Source organism: Lycorma delicatula, chromosome 1 (genome assembly GCF_047948215.1).
Source record: "Lycorma delicatula isolate Av1 chromosome 1, ASM4794821v1, whole genome shotgun sequence".
NCBI lineage: Eukaryota > Metazoa > Arthropoda > Insecta > Hemiptera > Fulgoridae > Lycorma > Lycorma delicatula.
In genome coordinates, this window is record NC_134455.1 from 137,187,398 (window position 1) to 137,212,830 (window position 25,433).

The 25,433-nt window shown below is 31.5% G+C and overlaps 1 protein-coding gene and 1 long non-coding RNA gene across 4 annotated transcripts in view; one reads left to right on the plus strand and one right to left on the minus strand.

The window, feature by feature from the left end:
* Positions 1 to 16,450: 16,450 nt before the first annotated feature.
* Positions 16,451 to 25,433, minus strand: part of LOC142322876 (uncharacterized) — a 58,242-nt gene continuing 49,259 nt past the window's right edge. Inside the window, exon 5 of one of the 3 annotated variants that reach the window (XM_075361984.1) lies at positions 16,451 to 17,942. In XM_075361984.1, the coding sequence (XP_075218099.1) occupies positions 17,919 to 17,942 (24 nt within the window). In that variant the 3' untranslated portion in view covers positions 16,451 to 17,918. The remainder of the gene's footprint in view (positions 17,943 to 25,433) is intronic. The other 2 variants (XM_075361969.1, XM_075361976.1) reach the window with 2 other exon arrangements.
* The window catches only part of LOC142322924 (uncharacterized), a 37,495-nt gene continuing 31,765 nt past the window's right edge, over positions 19,704 to 25,433 (plus strand). Inside the window, exon 1 of the long non-coding RNA XR_012755966.1 lies at positions 19,704 to 19,789. This is a non-coding gene — a long non-coding RNA (uncharacterized LOC142322924). The remainder of the gene's footprint in view (positions 19,790 to 25,433) is intronic.

Consider the following 25,433-nt stretch of genomic DNA (forward strand, 5'->3'; position numbering starts at 1 on the left):
TCAGCTAGAATTACTATATCATCAGCAGCAAATCGTAGCTTTATCTTTTCACCTTGTACTGTTACTCTGAATCTAAATTGTTCTTTAACATCATTAACTGCTAGTTCTATTTAAAGATTAAAAAGTAACGGTGATAGGGAACACCTTTGTCGGACTCTCTTTCTTATTACGGCTTCTTTCTTATGTTCTTCAATTATTACTGTTGCTGTTTGGTTCCTGTAAATGTTAGCAATTGTTCTTCTATCTCTGTATTTGAACCCTAATTTTTTTAAAATACTGAACATTTTATTCCGGTCTACATTATCGAATGTCTTTTCTTGGTCTATAAATGCCAAGTATGTTTGTTTGTTTTTCTTTAATCTTCCTTATACTATTAATCTGAGCGCTTAAATTGCTTCCCTTGTCCCTATACTTTTCCTGAAACCAAACTGGTCTTCTTCTAACACTTCTTCCATTCTCCTCTCAATTCTTCTGCACAGAATTCTAGTTAAGATTTTTGATGCATGACTAGTTAAACTAATTGTTCTGCATTCTTCACATTTATCTGCCCCTGCTTTCTTTGGTATCATGACTATAACACTCTTTTTGAAGTCTGACGGAAATTCCCCTTTTTCGTAAATATTACACACCAGTTTGTATAACTATCAATCGCTTCCTCACCTGCACTGCGCAGTAATTCTACAGGTATTCCGTCTATTCCAGGAGCCTTTCTGTCATTCAAATCTTTTAATGCTTTCTTAAAACAATATAATAAAGAAAGCAAAAATTGATTATTTTAGTAATAAATTCAAAATAAATAAAAAAATATATTAAAAAAACGCGGGAATATATTAATGAAATATTAGATATGAAAAAATAAATTACAAAACCGAAAATTGGACCTAATAAATTAAATAAATACGTTAAAAATGTAGGAGAAAATTATGCACATGCAATACTAAAAAATACAAATAACTTAAATCTGCCTCTTTCGTCAACCTCACCTTCTACCAAAACCCTGTTTCTTAACTCGACAAATATTACTGAAATATTAAATTTAATAAAAAAATACTCGTCACCTGGAATCGATAGCATTAATGTTTCTTGCTTAAAAGAAATAAGTAACTACATAGTAAAAACCACTCCAATACGTAATAAATAGATATTTTATTGAGGGCTATTTCCCAACTAAATTTAAAATAGCCAGAATAATTGCAATGCATAAATCGGGAGAAAAAAATAACCCGGCAAATTACAGACCTATAAGTCTGTTAAGTAACTTTTCCAAAATAATTGAAAAAAATATTAAAAAACCGAAAGTTTCTTGATAAATATAATTTTATTCATAAAAATCAGTACGGTTTTCAATCTGGATAATTAACAAAAGATGCGGTTTTACATTTAAATAGAATAATTAACTATAATTTAATAAAAATAATAAAGACTATAGCAATGTTTCACGATTTAGCTAAGGCATTTGATAAAATTCCTCACAAAATTTTAATACATAAACTAAATAACTGCGCTATACAAGGACCAGTAAAAGAACTTTTTGAAAACTAACTTAAGGGTAGAAGTCAAATTCTGACTTTAAATAATGACAGTGATCAGAGAATCGATAAACAGTAACGTCCATTGTCAGTCGATAGAAGAGTTTAAGTCGATAAAATATCTCGGAATAATATTGGACGATCTATGAAGTGGAATATCCACGTAAGACTAAAATATCTTTTTCATACTTTTTACAAAATTAAAGATGTTGAAATAACAAGAATTATATATTTTGTATATGCTCATTCACTTTTTCAATATCGAATCGATGGGGAGGAACATATGATTCTTATTAATAAAATATTTATTCTCCAGAAATATTTAATTAGAGCAGCTCTTTGTAGACCAAGGTTATATTCCGGTACACGCTTATTTGAAAAATTGTAAGTACCTACTTCGAGTCAAATATATGTCAAGAAAGTAATACTACATTATATAAATGATTTTAAATATAAAAGTACACCGTAGAATATGCGTTCAATAGAAACAAATACTTATACCGCATTCTTTTCAAAATTAACTGTTTGCAAATGTCAATTTGCAAATATATTTACTAACAAAGTCCCCGATCATTTTAACGTCCAAATAATAAACAGTAATCTAATCAAAGAAATAGATGAATGGGTGAAACACATATATATTTTAAATTACCAAATTGAAAGACAAAAACAATCCATAATAATAACAATAAATTTAACATAATTGTAATGAATAGCATACATTAAAATAAATTAATATACAACTTAACATTAAAAAACCTACATATATAAAACTATGAATGTTTTAGTGAATATTAAGGCAGTATCAATTCATAATACTCTTCAGTTGTCTTATCTTATGAATATTTTTTCTTGTCTTATCATAGTTATCTTAAATGTATTTTAGATATATTTCATTTAACCGGGTTGTTCTAGTGGTGAACGCGTCTTCCCAAATAAGCTGATTTGGAAGTCGAGAGTTCCAGCGTTCAAGTCCTGGTAATGTCAGTTATGTTTACACGAATCTTTCGTGGATACCGGTGTTCTTTGGTGGTTGGATTTTCAATTAACCACACATCTCAGGAATGGTCGAAATGAGACTGTACAAGACTACACTTCATTTACACTCATACATATCATCCTCATTCATCCTCTGAAGTATTATCTGAACGGTAATTACCGAAGGCTAAACAGGAAAAAGTAATGAGTACCATGATTCGACTTCCGGAAAATTTAGACATATCTTTGCATTTCACATCCTCCAGATATTGCTGGAATTTCACTAAGATATTGCTGGAATTGTAAGAAGATAGGGCTTGTCGTATGCTAAACAGGTGAAATTTTTTTTCACATCCAACCATTGTCTTATTGAATAAATTTGAATTTTTTTTTCTTAACTTTAAGGTGGAAATCTTTTTTATTCCCTACTAAGCACCGGTGAAATCTAACTCTGCCTTCCGGCGTGCCGAACGGGATTTTATTTTATATGCATTCCTATGAGAATAAAATACCTACTGCGCTAATTTTATTTCCAGCAATAGATATTTAAAATAAAGAAGGTACATGAGGTATTAAAAATTCCCTGATAACTCAAATTCATCATAAAAGCTAATAGAATTCAGACTCATTTTTTTTTAAGTCTTATAAACAAATTTTTATTTACATATGTTAAATGGACTAAATTTCACGATTAAAAGTTTTCCTATTATTTCTTTATCTCCTCTTAATTGTTTAGAGTATAAGAATTTTTTAATATAAATTAGCGGTTTCCTATGTTAAATGACCAAAGATTCCATATTACACGAGACGACAATATCCCTTTTATCTCTTTATCCTGGGAGAATAAATATGTCTGGACGTAAAAATCTCCCTGTTTGAATTTATTTCTGTACAATCCTGAAGTGATTTAATAATTAAAATTCTTGTTTAAAAAATAAAATCAACAAATAAAATAAAACGACTTGAAATATACAATATTTTTCTTATTTGCGCTTGTAAATAAGTGACTTTTTAAGTTGTTGATGCTGATTAAGTGTTAATGGAATTTTATGCGCTCCACGAACGTAATCAGTTTTTTAAACGTTTCTACGTTTGTGACAACTGCTAATGTTTTACCACATCATTTATTAGTTTTGCCTTGCTGATTGTTAAGATAGCATTAAAATTTTTACGCTTGTTAGTTCTATTTCAAAATTTTTTATTACATTTAAGCGAACAAATATGCCGAAAAGGAAGTATATCTTTACTATCGATTAACAAATCGACTATCCTTTTATAAGGAAACGTAGCTGTGATTGAAGTCAGTATCGTATCAAATTAACCCACCGGGTTGGTCTAGTGAACACGTCTTCCCAAATCAGCTGATTTGAGAGTCGAGTCAATCAGCTGATTGAGTCGAGAGTTCCAGCGCTCAAGTCCTAGTAAAGTCAGTTGTTTTTTACACGGATTTGAATATTAGATCGTGGATGCCGGTGTTCTTTGGTGGTTGGGTTTCAATTAACCACACATCTCAGTGATGATCAAACTGAGATTGTACAAGACTACACTTCATTTACGCTCATACATATCATCCTCTGAAGTATTATCTGAACGGTAATTACCGGAGGCTAAACAGGAAAAAGAAAGAAAGTATGGTGTAAAGTGCCGGTTCGCGTTTTCCATTACTCATGAGAAAAATTTTAATATAATTCAGACTTTACACAAAGCCAAACGTAAAGAAAAAGTGCTCTGACAAGTAAGACTATGACTTCTTTTTTACAACTTAAAAGTTTTTTCATTAAATCCGTCGCTTACACGTCTGTAGCAGACGTGTACAGACGTAATCAAACAGATTGCTCGTGTACAAACAGACGTGTACAGATTGCTCGTAATCAAACATTTACGTTAGCGAATTACTTCTTTAAAGAAATGTTTTAATGAAAAGTATTCCAGTCAGTGGCGGCTCGCGTATAGGTACTGTGAAAATGCAGCACCCCCTATTTCTGCTTGATATTATCGATAACATTTAATACAATGAGTCCTTTTTTCTTTAATTCTTTCTTTATAGTTGTACAATATATAATTTTTAAGCTTAATGTCATTAGTCTTCCCACAGTTTATGAAAAAGATAAAAAAGGTATTGTAAGAACTGTGCGCTTCACAGTTCCAGCGGCGTGGTGTTTGGATGTTGTGTGCATGCGTACATAGGAAGCTGCGAGGGACAGAAAACACTGACACTCCCGCAGTGCCAACCCTCGCGTTCTGGTGGAAGTTAGTTTTTTACTCCGCGTGTGTATGGAACGTTCATCGTTCGTTCCCTTTTCTAGTTTAGTCGGTGGAAGGAATATGAAAGCAGTTTAGTTTTTTTCAGCAGCGATCAGAATATGGCAGAAAGCAAGGGTTTTTTATCGCCAAATCTGTCCAAAAATATGCTTGAAGAGAGAAAGAGAAGGTAATTGGTAAAAACTATTTACGTATTTCTTTCTGTGTATATAGAAATTTAAATTAAGCACCGATGAACTAGTGTTTTTAAGGGGACATTTTATTATTGTCTAATAATATTAAAATTATTATCTGTATTGACATTTTATTATTTATTCCGTTAAACCGAATAATTAGGTGTTTAAGTACAATGTGCTTAAAAACCGTGTACCGTATTCTTGAATTGATAAAGTGTAGAATTAGATTATTATCCTGCTTCCAGCTATTCTGTTTGATTCATTTTTCTTTCGGCTCTTTTATTTCACAGAAAACTTTAACCGTGGCCTTGAAAAGGCCCAGAAAGGAATTTTCTGGAGAAGCACCCCTACGAATTTTATCCACAAGCCGACACTGCCGGTAGCATTAAAAAATCAGGGGATCGTGGGCAGAGACTTGAACCAGATCTTGCTGAATCTTTGAATGGCAATCTTTCTAAAACCAAACTTAACTTGACAGTCTATTTTATTTGTGTTCAAATAACAGCCGTGTTAAAATACGGCTTTGTCGAAACTAAATGTCGACAATATAATGGGCACATAACATCGTCTTTCGATAAGACTATTGAAGATGTTCTAGCCGGTTAAATCTTACTTTCTTAATCGAAATAAGTCATGTTATAATAAACAATTAACTTTACGGTTTAACTTTCTCCATAGTCAAACTATTTTTTTTAAACTTCAACTTTAAAAACTGAATCGCATAAAATATCTACAGCTAAAGCAACAGCTGTACTCAAGTTTAAAAAAACAATCTGTTAATCAGGAAATCACGACAATTTTCATCGTATTGTTTCAAAAAAGTTGATTTATTTTGTAGAAATGATTGTTGTCCAGTGACGGCTCGCGTATAGGCACTGTAAAACTGCACAATCCCATATTTCCACTTGATATTATCGATAATATTTAACATAATGAGTCCTCTTTTCTTTATACTTGTACAATATATAATCCTTAAGCTTAATGTCAGTAGCATTCCCCCAGTTTATGTAAAAGATATAAAAATCGTTGTATGGATCTGTGCGCTTCACAGTTCCAGCGGCGCGATGTTTGGCTGTTGTGCGCATGCATACATAGGAAACTGCACGCGAGGCTGCGAGGGAGAGAGAGCACTGTCGCTTGGGAGCGACAGTGCTCTCTCACACGCCAGACGAGACCCTAGCGTGTTGACGGAAGATAGTTTTTGTTTACTCCGCGAATGTATGGAACGTTCCTTGTTCATTTCCTTTTCTAGTTTAGTCGGTGGATGAAATATGAAAGCAATTTAGTTGTTTTTTTCAGTAGCGATCAGAAAATGGCGGAAAGCAAGGGCTCTTTGATCGCCAAATCTGTCCAAAAACATGCTGGAAGGGCGAAAGAGAAGGTAATGAGTAAAAACTCAATGTGCAATGTGTAGTAAACACAATGGACTTAAAAACCGTGTACTCCATTGCTGAATGTGATAAGTGTAGAATTAGATTATCATCCTGCTTTCAGCCATTCTATTTGATTCTTTTTTTCGGTTCTTTATTTCACAGAAAACTTTAACCATGGCCTTGAAAAGGTCCAGAAAAAAAATTTCTGGAGCAGCATCCCCATTAATTTTAACTACGAGCCGCCACTGGTGTTGTCCAGTCTATGTTCAAAGCAAAACCGGAGACATTTTATGACATCTATACCGATAAGACGACCTCGCTTCAAAAAGTTGAGAAATAATAACGGACAACACTTCAAAAATCAAGAATTTCTGGACTGCATGTATTCAATCAAATCTACATAGTAATCAATGACACCGAACCGATCGATTAAGTTTCCTTCTATTTAAACGTATACGTAAACAATGATAAATTTGAAGCGAAACATTTGTGTGAAATCGAAGCATTTTTTAAAATTAGATGAAGGTTACAAACTTATTGATAATTATGAAATTTTTCTCGTTTATTTGGTTTAAATACCCTGATAGAGAGAGACTGTTTGTCATAATTAACAAAGTTAAGACAAATGAGAAATCGTAATCGCAAAAGGACACTCTTAAAGCTGTTTTAACTATAACAACTTTGACATGAATCGCTCCGATTTCATACATTAAGAAAAAGCCAATAGAGATGACATGTATTAAAGAAACATAAATTTCAAAGACTTTTAATATGTTATAAGATCAAATTATACGTAATTGATAATCATTACTACGCAGTTTTTATTAAATTGATTTTTAAAAGTTAATGACATCAGGACATTTTTTTGTAATATTTTTAACGTATAAAAATTTATTCGTTAATGTTTTTCAGGTTCCAGGAGGAACACAATATTGGCGCACAATATTCCTGTATACTTTACCATTTACTGTCTGTTCGAAGAATACGGGTCCGACTATACGATGACGAGATATCGTTCACCACACCAATTTTTTCAGGATGCAAAGATTTGTCTTGTAAAGCGTTAGGACTTTCAACCGCCCAAATTCGACAGTTTTGACTGTTCGCATAACCATCGAGATGGATCCAAGCTTCATCACTAAAGAACACTGTGTTTAAAAATTCGATTCCGTTATCATTTACGAGAGACCTAAACCAACGGCAATACTGCAATCGCTTGTTTAAATCTGGAGGCTAAAGCTCTTGGACTAATCGTATGCGATACGGATACAATTTCAATTTTTTACCGGCTTTCTGAACACTCGAATATGACAAACCGACTTGCGTGGAAAGTTTTCGTAAACTTTTCCGTGGAGAATTGAGCAATCTAGTTTTCACATTCTCTAAAACGTCATCTATCAAGCGAGTCGGTCGATCACTACGTTTTCTGTCGCAAACACTACCTCTCTCTCGAAATCGGTTTGCTAGCCTAGAAATTAATATTTTTTTCTGGCGGAGGAACACCGACAAATTTAATTTGAAATGATTCTTTTACACTCGCGTACGATTTCGTAGCAAAATATTGTTCAAGAATGAAAACTCGTTGTTCTATGGTAAAAGACATTCTGTTCGTAATACGACCGGAAACGGCACAAAAATTTACACAGTTCAAAGAGAATCAACTCACACTGCCGTATCTATACCGGTTGAGTAGCGCTACCAACTTCGTTTCACAAAACAAAATTTCCCTTTCTTAGAAAAAAATTACCAGACATTAACAATCGGATAACAGGACTAAAAAATCACCCTTATTTAACTTCTTTACACACATTTAAAATTAATATCATTAGGTTAGGTCATACCCCTTATCGCAGTCAAATCACGCACATTATCTGGCTAGTCTTCTCCCTCTTCTTTGTTATCTATGGTTTCGTTCCATCTATTTATTTTATAATTATCTACTTCCGGTTCCAAACAAATTAAGACTCCTAAAATAAACATTCCCTTGATTATTCAACTGTTTGTTTATAATTATTTTTCCACTATTTTTTAATTAAAATATTCAATCTTTTTCTTTTACACAATTCTGAACGGTTTCATCGAGTCTTCCATTTTCAACGGAGTATGACCTTCTTTTAGGTAGATTTCATAAAAAAGCTACCGATTGTAATGGGTACCATGATTTGACATCCAGAAAATTTCGATATAGTTTCCCGTTTCACAACTCCCCGATCCCAAAACCACCATCAGTTCAAAAGTTTATATATATATATATATATATTTTACTTTCTTGTGGACACGATAACTCCCGTCATTTTGCGTCAGTCACTTTCAAATTGATATATAAAATATAACGACCCAAAATCTCGGTCGAGTTCGTTAATGGGCAAAATCGGATCATGAAGGGGGAAACGAGGAGCTTTTTCGAAAAAACAAAATATCGCTATAACTTTCTTATTGAGTAAAACATCGAATTCATTTAAAGTTCCTACTATTCTTTGGATAATGGCCTAAAACTTATCTAAGTAAAGTTTTTTGGTATCACTAACCATTGACACACGGGGTGGAAAAAATGGGATTTCGAAGACAAAAAAAAATCATACCTCCCTTAACAGGCAAGTATCGAATCAGTTTAAAGTGGTGGTTAGTCCTCTAAACATTACCTAAAATTTTGTTTGAAATAATTTTTAATATGACCAACTCTTAGGGATCTTGTCTAATTGAAGCACTTAATGAACCTTATTTATTTGCACAAATGATGTTGTGATTTGTGGAACAACTATAAATTATTTAAATAGCAGGACAAACAATATACGTTTGTCTTTACAATATACGTTTCTTTTTTTTAGTTATCCTACAAACTACAATTGAATCAACAATTAGGATTTCAGAAAGTATTCCTCATAAACGTAATCCTCGTAGAGGGTGGAATAAAACAAAACTGACTAGAAATACAGGGAAAAGTAAAAGAGGAAAAGGATAAAAGTAAAAGATGCAAGTGTTGAATTCTTGGCCTGACTGTCATATGCTGTGAAGAAATAAATTTTCACACCAGGAAAAGTAAAAATGTTTGAAAAGCATTGGTAAACGGGTAAAAGAGATAACAGAGTAACATGTATAAATAACTGCACTAAAACAAAAGAGAAGTCATTATCTAGGCTACACACTGTTGAAAAAACAAGCACAATTTAGATTCACCACCAATACCTAACACCTGGAAATAAATGCCATAAGAACGGTTTTTAAAGGCTGTTTTCAGACAGCTTTAGGGGAAACTAAATGCTTCATAGAATTAGCAGAGCAAAATAAATTGACCAGTAGTAATTCTGGATTATAATTCAGTTCAGGATTATGTTAAAACTATATATTACTACCTTACCCGGCTTATGAAAGCCATTACACCTGAAAAACCATAACAAAAAATATTTGCTGGCTCATTTGATTCACAAAAATGTACAAGCTAAACAAAAGTGGAACAAATCCTGTATCAAAAAATATTTTCAGACATATTTCATTCTGCAAATTTATCTTTTAAGAAACCTAAATTTAACAAGTGTGATACTCTAAAAAAAACAAACTGAAGTAAGTAAAGAAGACATGGAAAACAACAAAATTGTTTTAGAAGAGTATCAAAAAAGTGTGTCAATCATATGAGAAAAATGAGAAGACAAACCAAAAGCAAATGTAGATCTCAATTACAAATTTTTTTCATTCGATCTACAACAATGTCTTCCATGCCCTTATCTTAAAATATCTGTGGCATTTTATAAAAGACAACTACAGGTGTTAATTTAACTGCTCATGACTTCGCAACAAAAGAGGTAAAGTGATTTATGTGGCATGATGATGTTGCCGATCATGGTACAAATGATATCGCCTCATGTCTGTTAAAGGTTATTGATGATTTACCAAAGGATGTCAAACACATTGTCTTCTATACACAGACATTATGCCCAGGCCAAAATAGGAATTCTTAAGTGGCTGTAATGTTTAGTTGTGCTGTGCAGCGAAATACATATCTTCAGTTAGTGATGACAGATTCATGGTACCAGGTCATACTCATCTCCAAAACAGCTGATTTGGAAATTGAGAATTCCAGCATTCAAGTCCTATTAAAGGCAGTTTCTTTTATATGGATTTGAATACTAGATCGTGGATACCAGTGTTCTTTGGTGGTTGGGTTTCAATTAACCACAAATCTCAGGAATGGTCAAACTGAGATTTTACAAGACTACACTTCATTTATACTTACACATATCATCCTCAATCATCTTATGAAGTAATATCTGAACAGTAATTTCCTGGAGGCTAAACAAGAAAGAAAAAAAAGGTCATACTCATATCTATTATGAGTGACATTCTGCTACAGAGAGACAGAAAAAGAAGACTGATCGAGATTCCTCATCCTAGAGATTGGTACCAACTTGTACGTTGTACACCACATAAAAACAAATTTGATGCGTATGAAATGAAGAGTGGTGATATTTATGTTTTTGGATCAGTTCTGAAATAACAGCTAGTATTAAGAAATAAAAATGTATACACAGAAAAGATTCTCTGGTCATAAATACCATGGTTGTACTACAGTTGCAAATTTGGAGAAATTCGATAGAAAACAACTTTAAATGAAACAGAACCATTACACATTTTACATTCAGAGGATATCCGAGGCCAGCAGTAGCACTGAACAAGCTGTATAATGGGCCATGTAAAATAACAAAAGATAAGAAAAAGAACCTTATCGAATTGCTTCCTCACATTGATCCAATGTTCCATTCATATGAAGTCCATATGAAGGACTTTCAACTGAAGAATATTGGCCCTGACTTAGATGACAGTGACACCAATGTTGGAGATATCTGAAATTCTTTCATGTGAGTTGGGAAAAGTCAGTCATTGTTATGACTCTTCAAATATTATGAATATGTTATTTTTAAGTGAATTTTGTAATTTGATAATTAATTTCCACAATATTGAGAATGTAAATAATACAGTTTTCATGTCTGTCACGTTTATTGTTTTCTATGTTTATGTTGTATACAGTTAAGTTATGTAGAAAACGATTTCTCACTATATAAGAGAGCATTATAAACATTGGTGAACGAGTGACAAATGAATTCTCAAAACAATATTACGTAGCAAAATATTCTCTTTTAAAAATCTGATGTGGACACCACATGACTTCCTTGTACACATATTAAATTGCATATAACGTTACTAAAAGTATATAAAATTTTATTTCACTAATAACTTCTGATTTTTCTTTCATATATATTTATATATATTTTTTTTTATTGCTATAATTGAATCATTATTATTGCAATTTTTTTTTTTTAAATCAAAGGTTAATAATTATTAATAAAACAATATATTTAAATTAAAAAAAAGTTTCAAAAAAAGGAGATGAAGTCGCATTTGAATCGATGTCTCCTTGTAAGATCCAATTGTTTCATTAATTAAATATTTTTTGGCTATAACTCTGGAACCAATGAAAATAAGTACCACTTATAATATATCAATGAAAAGCTCTCGATGAGAGCTTATTACTGCAGTTTAAAAAAGTTTAAAATCCAAATTTTTGGGTTTTTTTTGTTTTTGGACAGTTTTGGTTCAGTCAGTTGCAATCAAAAGAAAAGGTTCACAACTAGATGTTACAACAGTTCTAAATCCAAAATTTCGACATCCTACAGCTAATCGTTTTTAAGTTATGTGAGACACATACGTACATACAGATGTCACGCTGAAACTAGTCAAAATGGATTCAGTGATGTCAAAATGGTTATTTCCATTGAAATCTGAAATCCAAAATTTTTCACAATTACAATACTCTTTAATACCCTTTATTTCATACAAAAAAAACTGGTTTCTAAAACTGAACAGTGCACATTTCTAATAATGTTTCAAGTTTATATTTGTAAGATTTAATGTAATATCTGTGAAGATATTTAGAACGAATTTTGATTTTCTTCAATTTTGTAGATTTTATAAATAACATGAGTTAAAAAGGTGAACCATAAATTTTTTTGCTGATTAATTTACTGGAGTCAATCCAAACAAGTCAATCAATATATATATGTGCAAAACTAGATAAGTCAAACCTATTTTAAACTTTTTTTTTAATAAGCAATAGTACTACTACATGTTTAATTTCAGTATACTAAAGTTAAGAAAACTCCATTTTATATTTAGCTGAAATATATCTTATTTCTTGCGTCAAGTGTTGAAAATTCTTATGACTGTAATGAAAAATCTCAAAATTTGACTTGTCAGTTTTTTCCCTGGCAGTAGAGAATTATAAATGAACAGATTAATAATCAAGTGGATGTTTTATTTAAGAATTTTAATTTGCTCAGAACAGAAAGAAAGACTAGCCAGATAATGTGTGTGATGTTAGTGGGGTAAGAGACATCACCAAATGCTATACAAAGCCTTACAAAGGAGAAGTGCCAGTACAGTGAGTTTGGAAAACGGAATATAACAGAACCACATCAACATGCATGTGATTTAGTTATGATAAAGCTAAGAAAGGTAGATAAATGTACTCAATAGAATTACGAAGATATAACAAAAAAAGAAATATATATATATACTATTATAATAATAATAATAATAATATAAAGTAATTAATATATATATAATACTAACTCTACCCGCCACGCTTCGCTGTGGCACATTGTGGTTGCATGTATGAGAAATGAGAAACAAAACAAAGCATACGTTTCATAGAAGTTTAATTTTGCAATACTTGTGGATATACAATATTTTTTGTTTTTACACTGTCTGCGTAGATAGTGTAGATAGTTGCCGACTCGGGAACACGCAACATACAGTTGGCCATGTGAGAAGCAATCCGCATATAAATCTAAACTACACAATTCTAAAGATTGACCTTGAGCTTTATTGATTGTTATTGCAAATGCCAATCGAATTGGGAATTGCAATCTTTTAAATTAAAATGGTGTATCGGTCGGGATTATGGGAATTCGAGGAATGAGGACATCTTCACCTTTGAAAGACCCCGTTAAAATCGTTGCTTCCACTACGTTATTCATCAATTTCTTAACTGCAAGTCGCGTGTAGTTGCAAAGTTTTGGCTGATTAATATTCCGCAACAGGATTATTGGCATTTTTTAATCTAACCGTTGCTAGATTCAATCTAATGAGGAATGTTTTCCCAGTTCCTCCTGGCGCATCCAAGAAGAAGGTCCACCCAACTCCGTCATTTATCATTTGCATTATGCGATCATAAATGCCTTTTTGTTCACGCGTTAATTTGGGAATGTTTGATTGGACATATGACTGAAGATCACCAATGTTGTTACTCTTTTCACGGCGTAAATCCACATAAAATGAAGCAATCGCAGCTCGGGTGGGTGCTGGCATTCCCAATTAACTAAGAACTTTATTTGCAATAGCTAAGCACTTGATAAACATCTTCAATATTTATCAATGCTTCGTTGTAAATGCCTTCTGTAAATTACATGGTCATATTGGTATTTTTCTAGGCGTACTCTATGCAAAATATCCTCACCCATATGCGATCGATATCTTTCCCATAACTCTGTGGGAGATGAAGGGAAGCAAGCGGTCACTATAATTGCGAATAATGCGCGAATTTGGTTTGGATGTGCAGTGTTGCACGCGTCATTAATACATATATCCCACCGTTGGTCGTTTTATAATAAATTCAGAGCTTGGTGAAAGGCGCAGCTCAATCACGACACGATCACACAAAAGTACCTCGATTAAAGTGAATATTTAATTCAGATTGTATAATAATCTGATCAGATGCAAGTGGATTCGTTTTTTTTTTTTTTTTTTTTTGTTAATAAACAATGTAATTGGAAACGGGTATTGTTTCACATGTGACTGCGGTTGTCGTTAGCTAGTATGGCGAGTGTTCCCCTCGCTTCCGGCAGATGGCGCGGTCACTGGTACACAGCTGACCGTTAAAAAACTGTTTTCTCGCGGTCACGGGTGTGTGACTGATGCGAAAAATAGATAAAAAAATCTTTGATGTGGGTTATATATCGTGCTAAAATTTGAACTCAATCGGTGCAGAACATTTTGAGTTTTTGAAGCGTACACAAAGGAACTTAACATTTTTATATATAAATATTTGTGGGCTGCGAAAAAAGCCCTTAAGTCGTGCGAAAAAACACATCACAAATTACAGAATAATCAAACGGCGTTGATTTCAGATGTTAATAAACTGCTAACGTAAGTAGAAGTTGTGCTGCTTCAGTGTACAACGTGATTTTCGAGTATGAATCTACTAATGAATTACGGTCTCCAAAGAAAACAAAACCCCGCAGGTCAATTGAGAAAAAAGTGAGATTTTGATAAAAAAGCGATTCGTAAATAAAATTACACGAATTTGAATTATTTAGAAATAGTTTAGCATTGTATTATGTCCTTTGGAAGAGAATTCGGTTATTGTCTTCAACAACTATTCTTATCATTAAACGAAAAGAATTCCAGCCGTGTTATAGAAAAACAATGATATTAAAATGTGGCTTAGTTCAAAAGGAATAATTTTTGAAGAGGTTTAAGTTAATGTTCAATCATTGCAAAGGGTTTCGCGTATTAAAAGTAATTATAGTCCTTATATAATAATTTTTTTGACACACAATGCCATTTTGGTAAGTCGTGTTTTTATTAGGCTCCTAACGAATATGTTTGCCGGCCTCCGTGGCAACGTCTCGGACTTTAATCCGGTGATTCAGAGTTGGAATCCCGGTCAGGCATGGCATTTTCATAAGCTATAAATCATTCATATCATCATCTAAAGCAATGCATAACAGTGGTTTCGGAGGTTAGAAAAAAAAAAAAACACTTAGTTGTATGGTTTCAGTGTTAATATTTGTGAATTTTGTTCTTTGCTTTTACATAGCAAAGAACGCTAAATGACCAAAAAACGATTGTTTGGTCATATATATATGTAAAAAAATAACCTAACAAAGGATTTCTTGGTCATTATGTAGGGATATTATTTTCTGTGTATTTGGTTATTTCGACTTTTTTTGTCTGCATAGTCTTAAGTCTATCTGGGCTATAAGAAAGTTGGGTATTTTAATTTATTTACTGTAAGTTATCCTTCTTGGTGGCTTTTCTTTATTTTTGGTGTTTTTTTTAATAGAATACAGATGTTTTAGCTGTTAAATATAATTCAAAGAAATTTGTTATTTAATCAGTTGTGATTTTGTTTACATTGGCAACGGCCATACGAGCTCTTTGTGATAGGTCGTTGTGTTTGAGAGCGGCCATTTTGCATTGATCTGATTGGTTTTCCTTTGCTTACATTTTCATCTGATTTATTAGCCTCTTATTTATTAAAAAACTGTACAAATTAAAAATAGATAGATTTATTAAAAATATATTAAAACAATCTTTGATGCGGGTTATATATCGTGCTAAATTTTTTTATCGTGTTTTTTTTTTTTTTAATAAAATACAGATGTTTTAGCTGTTAAATATAATTCAAAGGAATTTGTTACTTAATCAGTTGTGATTTTGTTTACATTGGCAACGGCCATACGAGCTCTTTGTGATTGGTCGTTGTGTTTGAGAGCGGCCATCTTGCATTGATCTGATTGGTTTTCCTTTGTTTACATTTTCATCTGATTTATTAGCCTCTTATTAAAAAACTGTACAAATTAAAAATAGATGAAAACAATCTTTGATGCGGGTTATATATCGTGCTAAAATTTGAGCTCAATCGGTGCAGAACATTTTGAGTTTTTGAAGCCGTACACAAACGAACTTAACATTTATATATATATAGATAGTTAAGTTTAATACTCAACAAGTTATGAAATTTAAAAAAAACTAACCTTATTTATTACAATTAGTATACATATAATCGTAAATAATTAACTGTTAACATCATTATGTGTACACACTAATGTGTTATAATATAGAACGATATAATATTGAATGAGTCTAAGACTTTAATAGAACGATGTGCATTGTACAGGTCCAGACTTAAGACTGCAATTAGAATAAAGACAAAGGTTGCAGCTGCATTACATTCTTTCTCACAGTAGCTTTTCCTGGAAACTAGGGATAGGCTGGCTGCACATGTGGCTTATGTAATGCAATGCATCAGTTGTTACTGTAATATAACTTCTCCCCCCCCCCCCGTAAATAAAGCATCATCTGGGTTTGGTTCAACAGACACGGGTGTTTTCCTAAATACTTTAATATACAATTCAATAATCGTTAACAATCAACATACAATACAATATTATGGTCTACAATGATATAACACCTGTAGCATCATTATTTTTCCAAACCATTGATAAATTATTCAAATTTATTTTTTCTAATTCTAACGTCTTAACGTTGAATTGGATGAATCCGAATGCTGCATCTTGTCTATATTTAATTCATTAACATCAATAAATTGAGGATGCCCATAACTTTTACTTATATGCTGTAGTGGGCTATCCTAGATAATATGTTACTATTATTTGAATTTATTAAATATATACCTTCTAATATTTTTGTTACAGTTTCTTTATAATTTATAATTGTAAATTTTTCTTTTATGTGGCATTATTGCCAAAAAATATTGTAATTCTGATATCCATATTTCCTTTTACTTCTAACGTTATGTATTCACAATTATTTATTTTAATATTTAATACAATATCTTTTCACAGTCAATGTTTTCATGAGTTACAATGTTAATTCATTTGAACACAAATATTTATTATATACATTATTTATTATTACATTTATCATTTAATCCTATAACTTCTGATTTTAACAAATATTTTACTTTCAGTATAATAGTTACATATTCTAAATCTCATTTAGTAGGCATGGATATCAATTTATATAAATCATAACTTGTTTCTTCTACTATTGGCAGTTCAAGAAAATACATATTATTTTTAGAAATCTTACAATTAACTTTTAACATATTTTCAAATTCTTTTAAACTGTTTAGTTTAGATTCTAATGATAACCTATTATTATAATATTTAGGCATTTCCAATATTTCATTAAATAATTCTTTCATAGATATAATACTTGGATGTTCCTAGCTTACAAAATGTTAGGCTATTATCTATATCTTGTAACAAGCACAATACAATATTATATAATATATTTGATTCAGGAAATCTCTTATTTTCTCTAACTCTACAAAATCATTTACATTTTTATTCATTAATAACAACTTATTTTTCAACTCATTAAAATTATCTTTATCATGCTATTGAATTCACTTATAATATCTACATTTACAGTATATTGATAAACTTTTCTGTATACTATAAACTTATGTAACTTTTTCAGTATAGTATAAACTTTTCTTTTATTAAAAACTTAATATGATTAATAAATCTTATATAATTACTCACATTTCTATATTTGCTACTACTTTCTGTAACGAAATCCTTTCTACTACTTATATTGTACAATTCTTTATTATTAGTGTTACTTAACTCATTTATATAAATGTTATTCAAGCTTTCTATATTATTAAAAAACTTATTTAGATCATAATACACAAAAGTATGATACCTAAATTAACTGGTACAATTCCAGAATTTATCGTAACATCTTTAATTTCTGCAACTTCTGCTTCTACCCAGGGGAATCTGGGATTTATCTCATTTATAGACCCAAGGATGTACCTGGAACAGAGTTTAAGCAGAGATTAGTATCTACATTGGAAGACTGGTTGTCAAATTTTCTAGGACATTTTATATTTGATAAACAAATTTTATTTTTTGTATTATAATGTCTTCCTTCAATTTCTGCTGTTTTCCTTTCTTCATTAACCGCCATAATTTTTTCCTTATTATATTTATTTTTTTGCTTACTTTCCTTCTGGACCGATTTAACATATACTTTTGGAATTACTGGTAATTCTTCCCTATTAATGTTCACTTTTTCTTGTACCCTTTGTTTCGTTTTTTTCGTTTATTTCCTTTACATGTTCATATAATTTATTAATCTTTTCTTTGTGTGTATTAACATAATCATTCATTACCTGCTGTTATAAATCTATTTCTAATAATGGATTGGGATTAATGTGTCCATATAATACTTCATAAGGGGGTCAATTTATTAATTAACTGAATGGTACTATTATATGCAATTATTGCTTTTTTACTTTAGTTTCTATATTTTCATTTTTAAATTCTTCCTTGTTATTAAATATTCTAATATCTTCATTTAGTGTGTTGTGGAATCTCCCACATATTCCATTTGATTGTGGATGCTATATTGTAAATGTATTTTTATTTCATGTAACCTCATCAATTCTTTAATTACATTATTATTAAATTCATTATCATTATTTGAAATAACTATTTCGGGAACTCCAAGGTGAGTAAAATAGTTCAATAATTTGTCTGCCACTTCCGTTGCTTGTTGACCTGCAATTAAATATACTTGAGCATATCTTGAAAAGCTATCAACAATTGTTAAAAATGTTTGTTTTTCAATTGAAATACTACCTATATGTAATACCTGTAGTGATTTATCAGGCATTGGAATTAAATTAATTTCTAATTGTAAGACGATCCTTTCGTATTTTGTTTTTAAACAAATATTGCATTTATTAATATAATTCTGTATATGTACCTTTAAATTCAGGGCATAATATTTTCTCTTTATTTGCTGACATGTTTTTATTTCACGATGATTTGTTTTTTCCTAGATGATAACTGTTTATTATTTCTTGTAATTCATCATTATTAACAATATCTAATAATTTACTATTACATTTAATCAATTGTAGTTGACTATTCTTAAAATATTCAGCTATAACAGTTGTAAATCTTTCATAAAACTCATCTTCAAAGTACAAACTATGTTTTACATTTGGCATTAAATATTCTTTAACAAAATTAACTATATTATCAAAAAAATTACTTTCAGATATTTCTACATTTATTCTTGTCTTAGTGTTTTCAAATAATTTTAGTGTTTTAACTTTTCTTGGATTATTAACTAACTTTAATATTATTTGATGCTTATTATAATTTACTGAATTGTATAGTTTATTTAATCTTGACCTACACTTTTCAATGTCAGTTATAATTAGAACATCATTTCTTTTATTTAAAAATTATTTTTACAACAATTCTTTTGAAAATATACATAACATTTCTTCATTAATAATACATTACAAAATATTCTCAAATAATCTTCATAATAGCACTTATTTGTAGTAAATCAAATAATTATGTCGGATGCATAACTTATATGTATTTTTATTTCAATTCTTGCATTAATATTAAAAAATAATATTAATGCAACATATAATATTTATTATATACCGTAAATAGTTTACTCATTGCAGTATAGCTTTGTAATATTATCTGATGTACGTGACTGTTACTAATCTTTCATTATACAGCTGTGAAATTACCTCACTCTTACATATTTTTATTCATCCTTTTAATATCATGTTTTTAACAATGTGTTAATTTTTATATAACATAATAAATAAAATAATTTCGATTCATAATACGTAAGTTGATTCTCCTGTTTATTTTATTTTTATCAGATAATTATTTTATTTCAATATATACATATTATTCCTGTTATTTCACTAATACTTAAGTATTTATAAAATTCAATAAACAATAATACTTCATATTAAGAGGAAGTATTTTAATCAAAATTAATAATTATCATTGGTTCAAATTAATATATTTTCTTCATAATTTATTTTTATGAATACAGTAAAAGCATTTAAAAATTCATTCATCACTACTAACTCTTCTTCGTAATTATTTTATATTCTAATTTTCTTTAATTCATTGACCAATTATTTTATTTCCTTATCAGTCTAATAACCGAGGTTTATTTATTTTAATTATTTCTTCCTCTTCTTCCAATTCTTTTGATTGGTCCTAACATCTAACATATCAAACTCTTCTCACAATTAATCATATTAAAATTATTACTAACATTTTTCTTAACATTTCTTATATTTTTTACATTTATTTCATTCCTATCCTTATTTTTATTTATAATATTATACTTATTATTTTTATTTCTATCACTGGTATTTTCATAGATTTACGCAATCTAAATTTATTCATAATATTATTACTTTTATTTTTCCTAATATGGTATTTACATGTATTATCTGGCAACATTTTATTATCATTAACTCTATTTCTTTTCTTATTATCATAATTCCTTTTACTGTAATTATCAGTTTTGTTATTATCTTCTTCATTAATAATATTCGAAGACATACACTTATTATTCTTGTATTTCTTCTTATTTTTCGACAATTTATCTTTAATTCTTATTATATTTAACGCCTTCTTCATTAACATCATTACTTACATTGTCAATATTAACTTCATATTCAACAACTTTATTATATTTATTACCGTAATCATTAACTTTAATATTTCTTTCAATATTATTTGGTAATTTATATAATTAATATTATCTTATAATAATTAATATTATCTATCATTGTTTAAAAAACATCTTTATTCATTTTAACATTACCTCATTACGTCTTGTCTTTTTCATATTTTTTAGCAATATATTACTATTATTACTTATAATATCATTCATTACATATTTCATTATTCTCATCAATAATAATTTTATTAATTTTGATTATCGGCAACGTTTTCCTATTACTTCTATCATTTTCTTTCCTATCTTTATTACTTGTATTAGGTAACTTACTACTGTCAAAATTTTCTTTAGTATACGCTTTCTCTTCTTACTATTTTTAAAATCTAGCAACTTAATTTTAACATCCATTACTATATTATTATTAACATTAAGCAACCTTTTACATTTATTATTATTACTACTATTATTATTATTAATTTTACTATTTTTCTTCTTAATACATTTATTGGTATTATCATTATTATACACTGGTACACATTTATAATCGTCTAAAGGTTCTATATATAGTGGCATATTACATAATATTTTTCTGTTTACAAGTGTAGGATTTGTAACTGTACAGAAGGCTACACAATCTTTAACATTGACAATGCACTGAGGAATTTCTAGGCCATCTTAGTTCCTATAATTTCATACTCCTTGTCTGTTTTTAATATTATCCACAGGAAATTTAATATTACATTTCGAATGTGCTGACTGATATACATTTTTATTATTAACAGCTGTTTTCTCAGTTTCCATTTTACTTATATTAAAATTTCTATTTATTTATTTCATATTTATTTATTTCTATTTATTTGTGTCATACTGCATTTAATTATTTTTAATAGCATTACTAGAATTATTTTTCATTTTCCTAGCAGCCCTATCTTTCTCTTTAGGTTTGTTTTTATTTTTACTAGCATTTGTCATTGGCCAGTTATTATAATCATTTATAAAATTCTAAATGTAATTATTTACTGCTTCAGTACCATGCATTAATCTTAAAATTCTTAGAGTACAGTCATTGATTTCAATTAGATCTGTATTAAAATTGTTAGTTCCAAGGCTCATGTCCCCTAAAAATTTATCGGTCAAAAATACCTCATCATAATTATCTAAATTATTTTCATTGAAAATGGGTTTATAATCCTCGTCTGAAACATCACCACTTACTTCTACTACACTCCATGCATTTTCATAATATTATAATATATATATTATGTAAGCTAAAATCATCTATCTGTTTTGAAAAATTTTCATGGGATTCTACCTCTTCTTCATATAAATTGTAACCTGTAGTTTCCGATATTTCGACAGTTTCATAATTGCCATCTTACTCCTCAAATTCATTACCATTATCATTTATTTCAACGAACTCATTTCGCGAATTAAAATAATCAAATTCATTATAAAAACTAATTTCATTTGATGAATAAAAATATTTGGGAGTTGTACAAAATTCTGGCTTCTACGTTTTGTGTTAATGGTTTTTGGGTATGTATCGATAGTAATTTTGTATTAATATGTTACAAGAAAGTGGTAACAATATCTGTGAGTATTAGTTTACTTTTCACGAACAGAGGTTACAATGTATAAAGTCTTTTCCAGCTGCCCGTGGCTCACTGTGGGTAGTCGTCACGCTTGTGGGCTTGTATCCAACATCTAAGTAGAAGGAATACAGCGAGCATTTTGTTCGTATACTGTTAGGTCAGGGCATCTCCAACCATGACAATGTTAGTGAGGTAAGAAGCCTAGCTGGAGGAGGGGGCCGGAGCCTTATCCTTTGACCTCCTCGAACACTGGTCCTGACAATGATGGTGCAGAGGTAGATGCAGGGGTGACTTACAGTCTTTTGAGATCACTGAGACGGAAGTGCGCCAGGTGATCTGTAGTATGGCACAGCACAAGGCCCCCGGATATGATTGTATGACAGTGGAGTTTCTCGTCCGAGCACTTCCAGTAGTCCTTGATCCTCTAACCAGAATATATAACAGTTTGCTCTTTGCCAGCCACTCTCCGGCATGTTGGAAGTGTGGAGACTTGATGTTGTTGTTCAAAGGTGGCGACAAAGAACCTACTGTTAGATCTTCTTACCGTCCACTAACACTGTTGCCTGTGATTGGCAAGGTTTTTGAGAAGGTTCTATATTTGCGTATTAATGTTAGATAGGCCACTGATCATTTGTTAATGGATAACCAATATGGTTTCCGACCGGGCAAGAGCACTGAGGATGCCAAACTAAAGGTGATGGATATAGCTTCCTCTAGTCCATATAAATATGTATTAGGGATTTTCCTGGACATATCCGGAGCATTTAACAATTTATGGTGGCCCTCTGCCCTGTTTCATATGCAGAAGCGTAAGAGCACACGAAATGAAGTAGAAGTGCTCTCAAGTTATTTCAGCCATTGGACAGTTTCCCTGCATGATGGTGGCTCGGAGGTTCGTAAGACCTTAACTAAAAGATGCCCTCATGGCAGTGTTCTGAGTCCCCTTCTTTGGATCAGAGAATTCGATTCGATGTTGCGTTTAACGCTGCCATGTGGTCGTCGTATCGTCGCTTATGCTGACGATGCACTGCTACTAATTGAAGGGGATTCGCGTAACGAGGTAGAGTTCCGGGCTGCTCGTACTTGTGAGACAATCCGACTGTGGATTTTCCAACATAAGATGATTTTCAGCCCAGAGAAAACTACAATGATGCTGCTGAAGGGCCGGTTGGCTGCTACCCGACGAATTCGGGTCCGGATGGCTGGTCTCCCCATTCGGTACGTTACAACTCAAAAATCCTTGGGTGTTATCCTTGAAAATTTTCGCTTCAAGAAACATCTACAACATGAAGCAAAAAAGGCCGCTGATGCTTTTTATGGAATCCGTAGAGTCATACATCCCAATTGGGATTGAATTTCCGTACCATGCGTATCCTTTACAAAGGTGTCAGCGAAGCTATAAGCTGTATACTGCGACTGTCTGGGTTCCCCGCATGGCTTTTAGGTATTGCGCGGACATTTTTCGGAGGGCCCAGCGACTCCTCTTGCTGGCTGTTATAGAACAGTCTCGCGGAAGGCAGTCTGTGTTATAGCGGGAGTCAAACCAATAGATATCTTGGTTACTGAGCGTAGGGAACGCGACCGGAGTGTGGCTTCCCTACACTGGTGGCGGTCGTGATCGTGACTTGGTAATGCCACGCGAGACACTTGATGTTACTGGGTGGTGGTGCGGGATGTGTCTCCGGCTCCTGCGCGGACCGGAATGAGGTTGCAATCCCCTTGTTAGGTGACCTAAATTGGTCGACCTAATTAGGTGTAGGTCTGAATCTCTATGTTGCGTAAGACATAATTTCGACAGGTATGAATGTAGCACTGATTTGACTTTAAACTCGTTCCTTTTCTGAGTCATTCACAGTCACGAACGATGCTGTCAAATCTGGACTAGGCGTGGGGTTCACGCTTCCGCGGTTTCGGTCAGTTAGTTTAACGGAATCTGTTAGGTTAGATGTGAAGATGTCCGTTTGAGGCCTACGTGAAGGCGAAATTTGATTTGTATTTTACTGATGCAAATGTCTGCCGAGGCATTTGCATCGGTGGCATCCCGACCGAAGCCTGGCTAATGACGGTGAGATGTAACCTGTTAAGAGGGTCTACAGACGATCTCCGGTAAAGCCCCTCAGGGCTTGGTACGAAGGGGTGGAGGGGCGACCGGTAACGTCACAAGGTGGATGTCTTTCCCCTACGGGGTTGGGATGTGAGTATTAGTTTTAAAATACTCTTTAGTAAAATAACGTGTTTTCACAAAACTAATATTGGTGACGAAGACCACGTGGCAAGGTTAAAATCCTGTAGAAGTAAATTGTAAACTGCTCACTGGAAGACGTTATTAATGATGATAAGCATTAATTATTAGATAGAATAACATATTATATTAACTAATATAATATTAGTTACTATATATTACTATCTACTAATTGTTAGTCAGTTGGATTGAAAAACAATTGGTTAGCAAGTTGTAGGTTAATCTAGGCTTGTAACGTCCGCCAGTTTAAGCGGGAATTTACCAAGCAGACAAACATTTTATATGTTAACAAGTGCGTCCGCCAGATTTAACAGAAAGCTAGTGCGACTCGTTTGTGAATCCATCAACTGACTTGTTTGTAGCATTACATATTATTATTGTTATTAATAACTATTTTCTTGCTTGATATCATCGGAGGATAAACTGTATTGTTATTATTATTTATTATTAAATAATGTATTTCTATTATATCATATATATAAATATTAAAAAAATTTATTGTTATTATATTATCATCATTAGTCTTATTTATTATTATTAATAATAATTAATCTAATTAAAACTTATTTCTTTTATTATCATCTAGTACTAATAACACGACTGGTTGCCCCTTCAGTATGCCATCCAGTAAGGATATTTGCCGCTTTTGTCATCAGCCATTCTTTGGCAGGCAAAGTAATCTGAAAATTATAATGAGAGGCACCACGTTAAATGTTTATTGTCATCTAAGACTCTGAATAATGATGTTAAATTTTATCGGGATAGTAAGGCCTACAAATGTCGGGATTGCTCGTCAAGAAGAACTACTGTGAACGAAAATACTCCTGTTAGAGGTTCACAAGCGATAAATTCGTGAATTCTGATGATGAAGTATTTGATGGAGAAGACAAGGTTGCTGATAGCATTAATGAGATTAATAGGGGTAATTTAAGTTTGCGTAGCATTGATGAGCT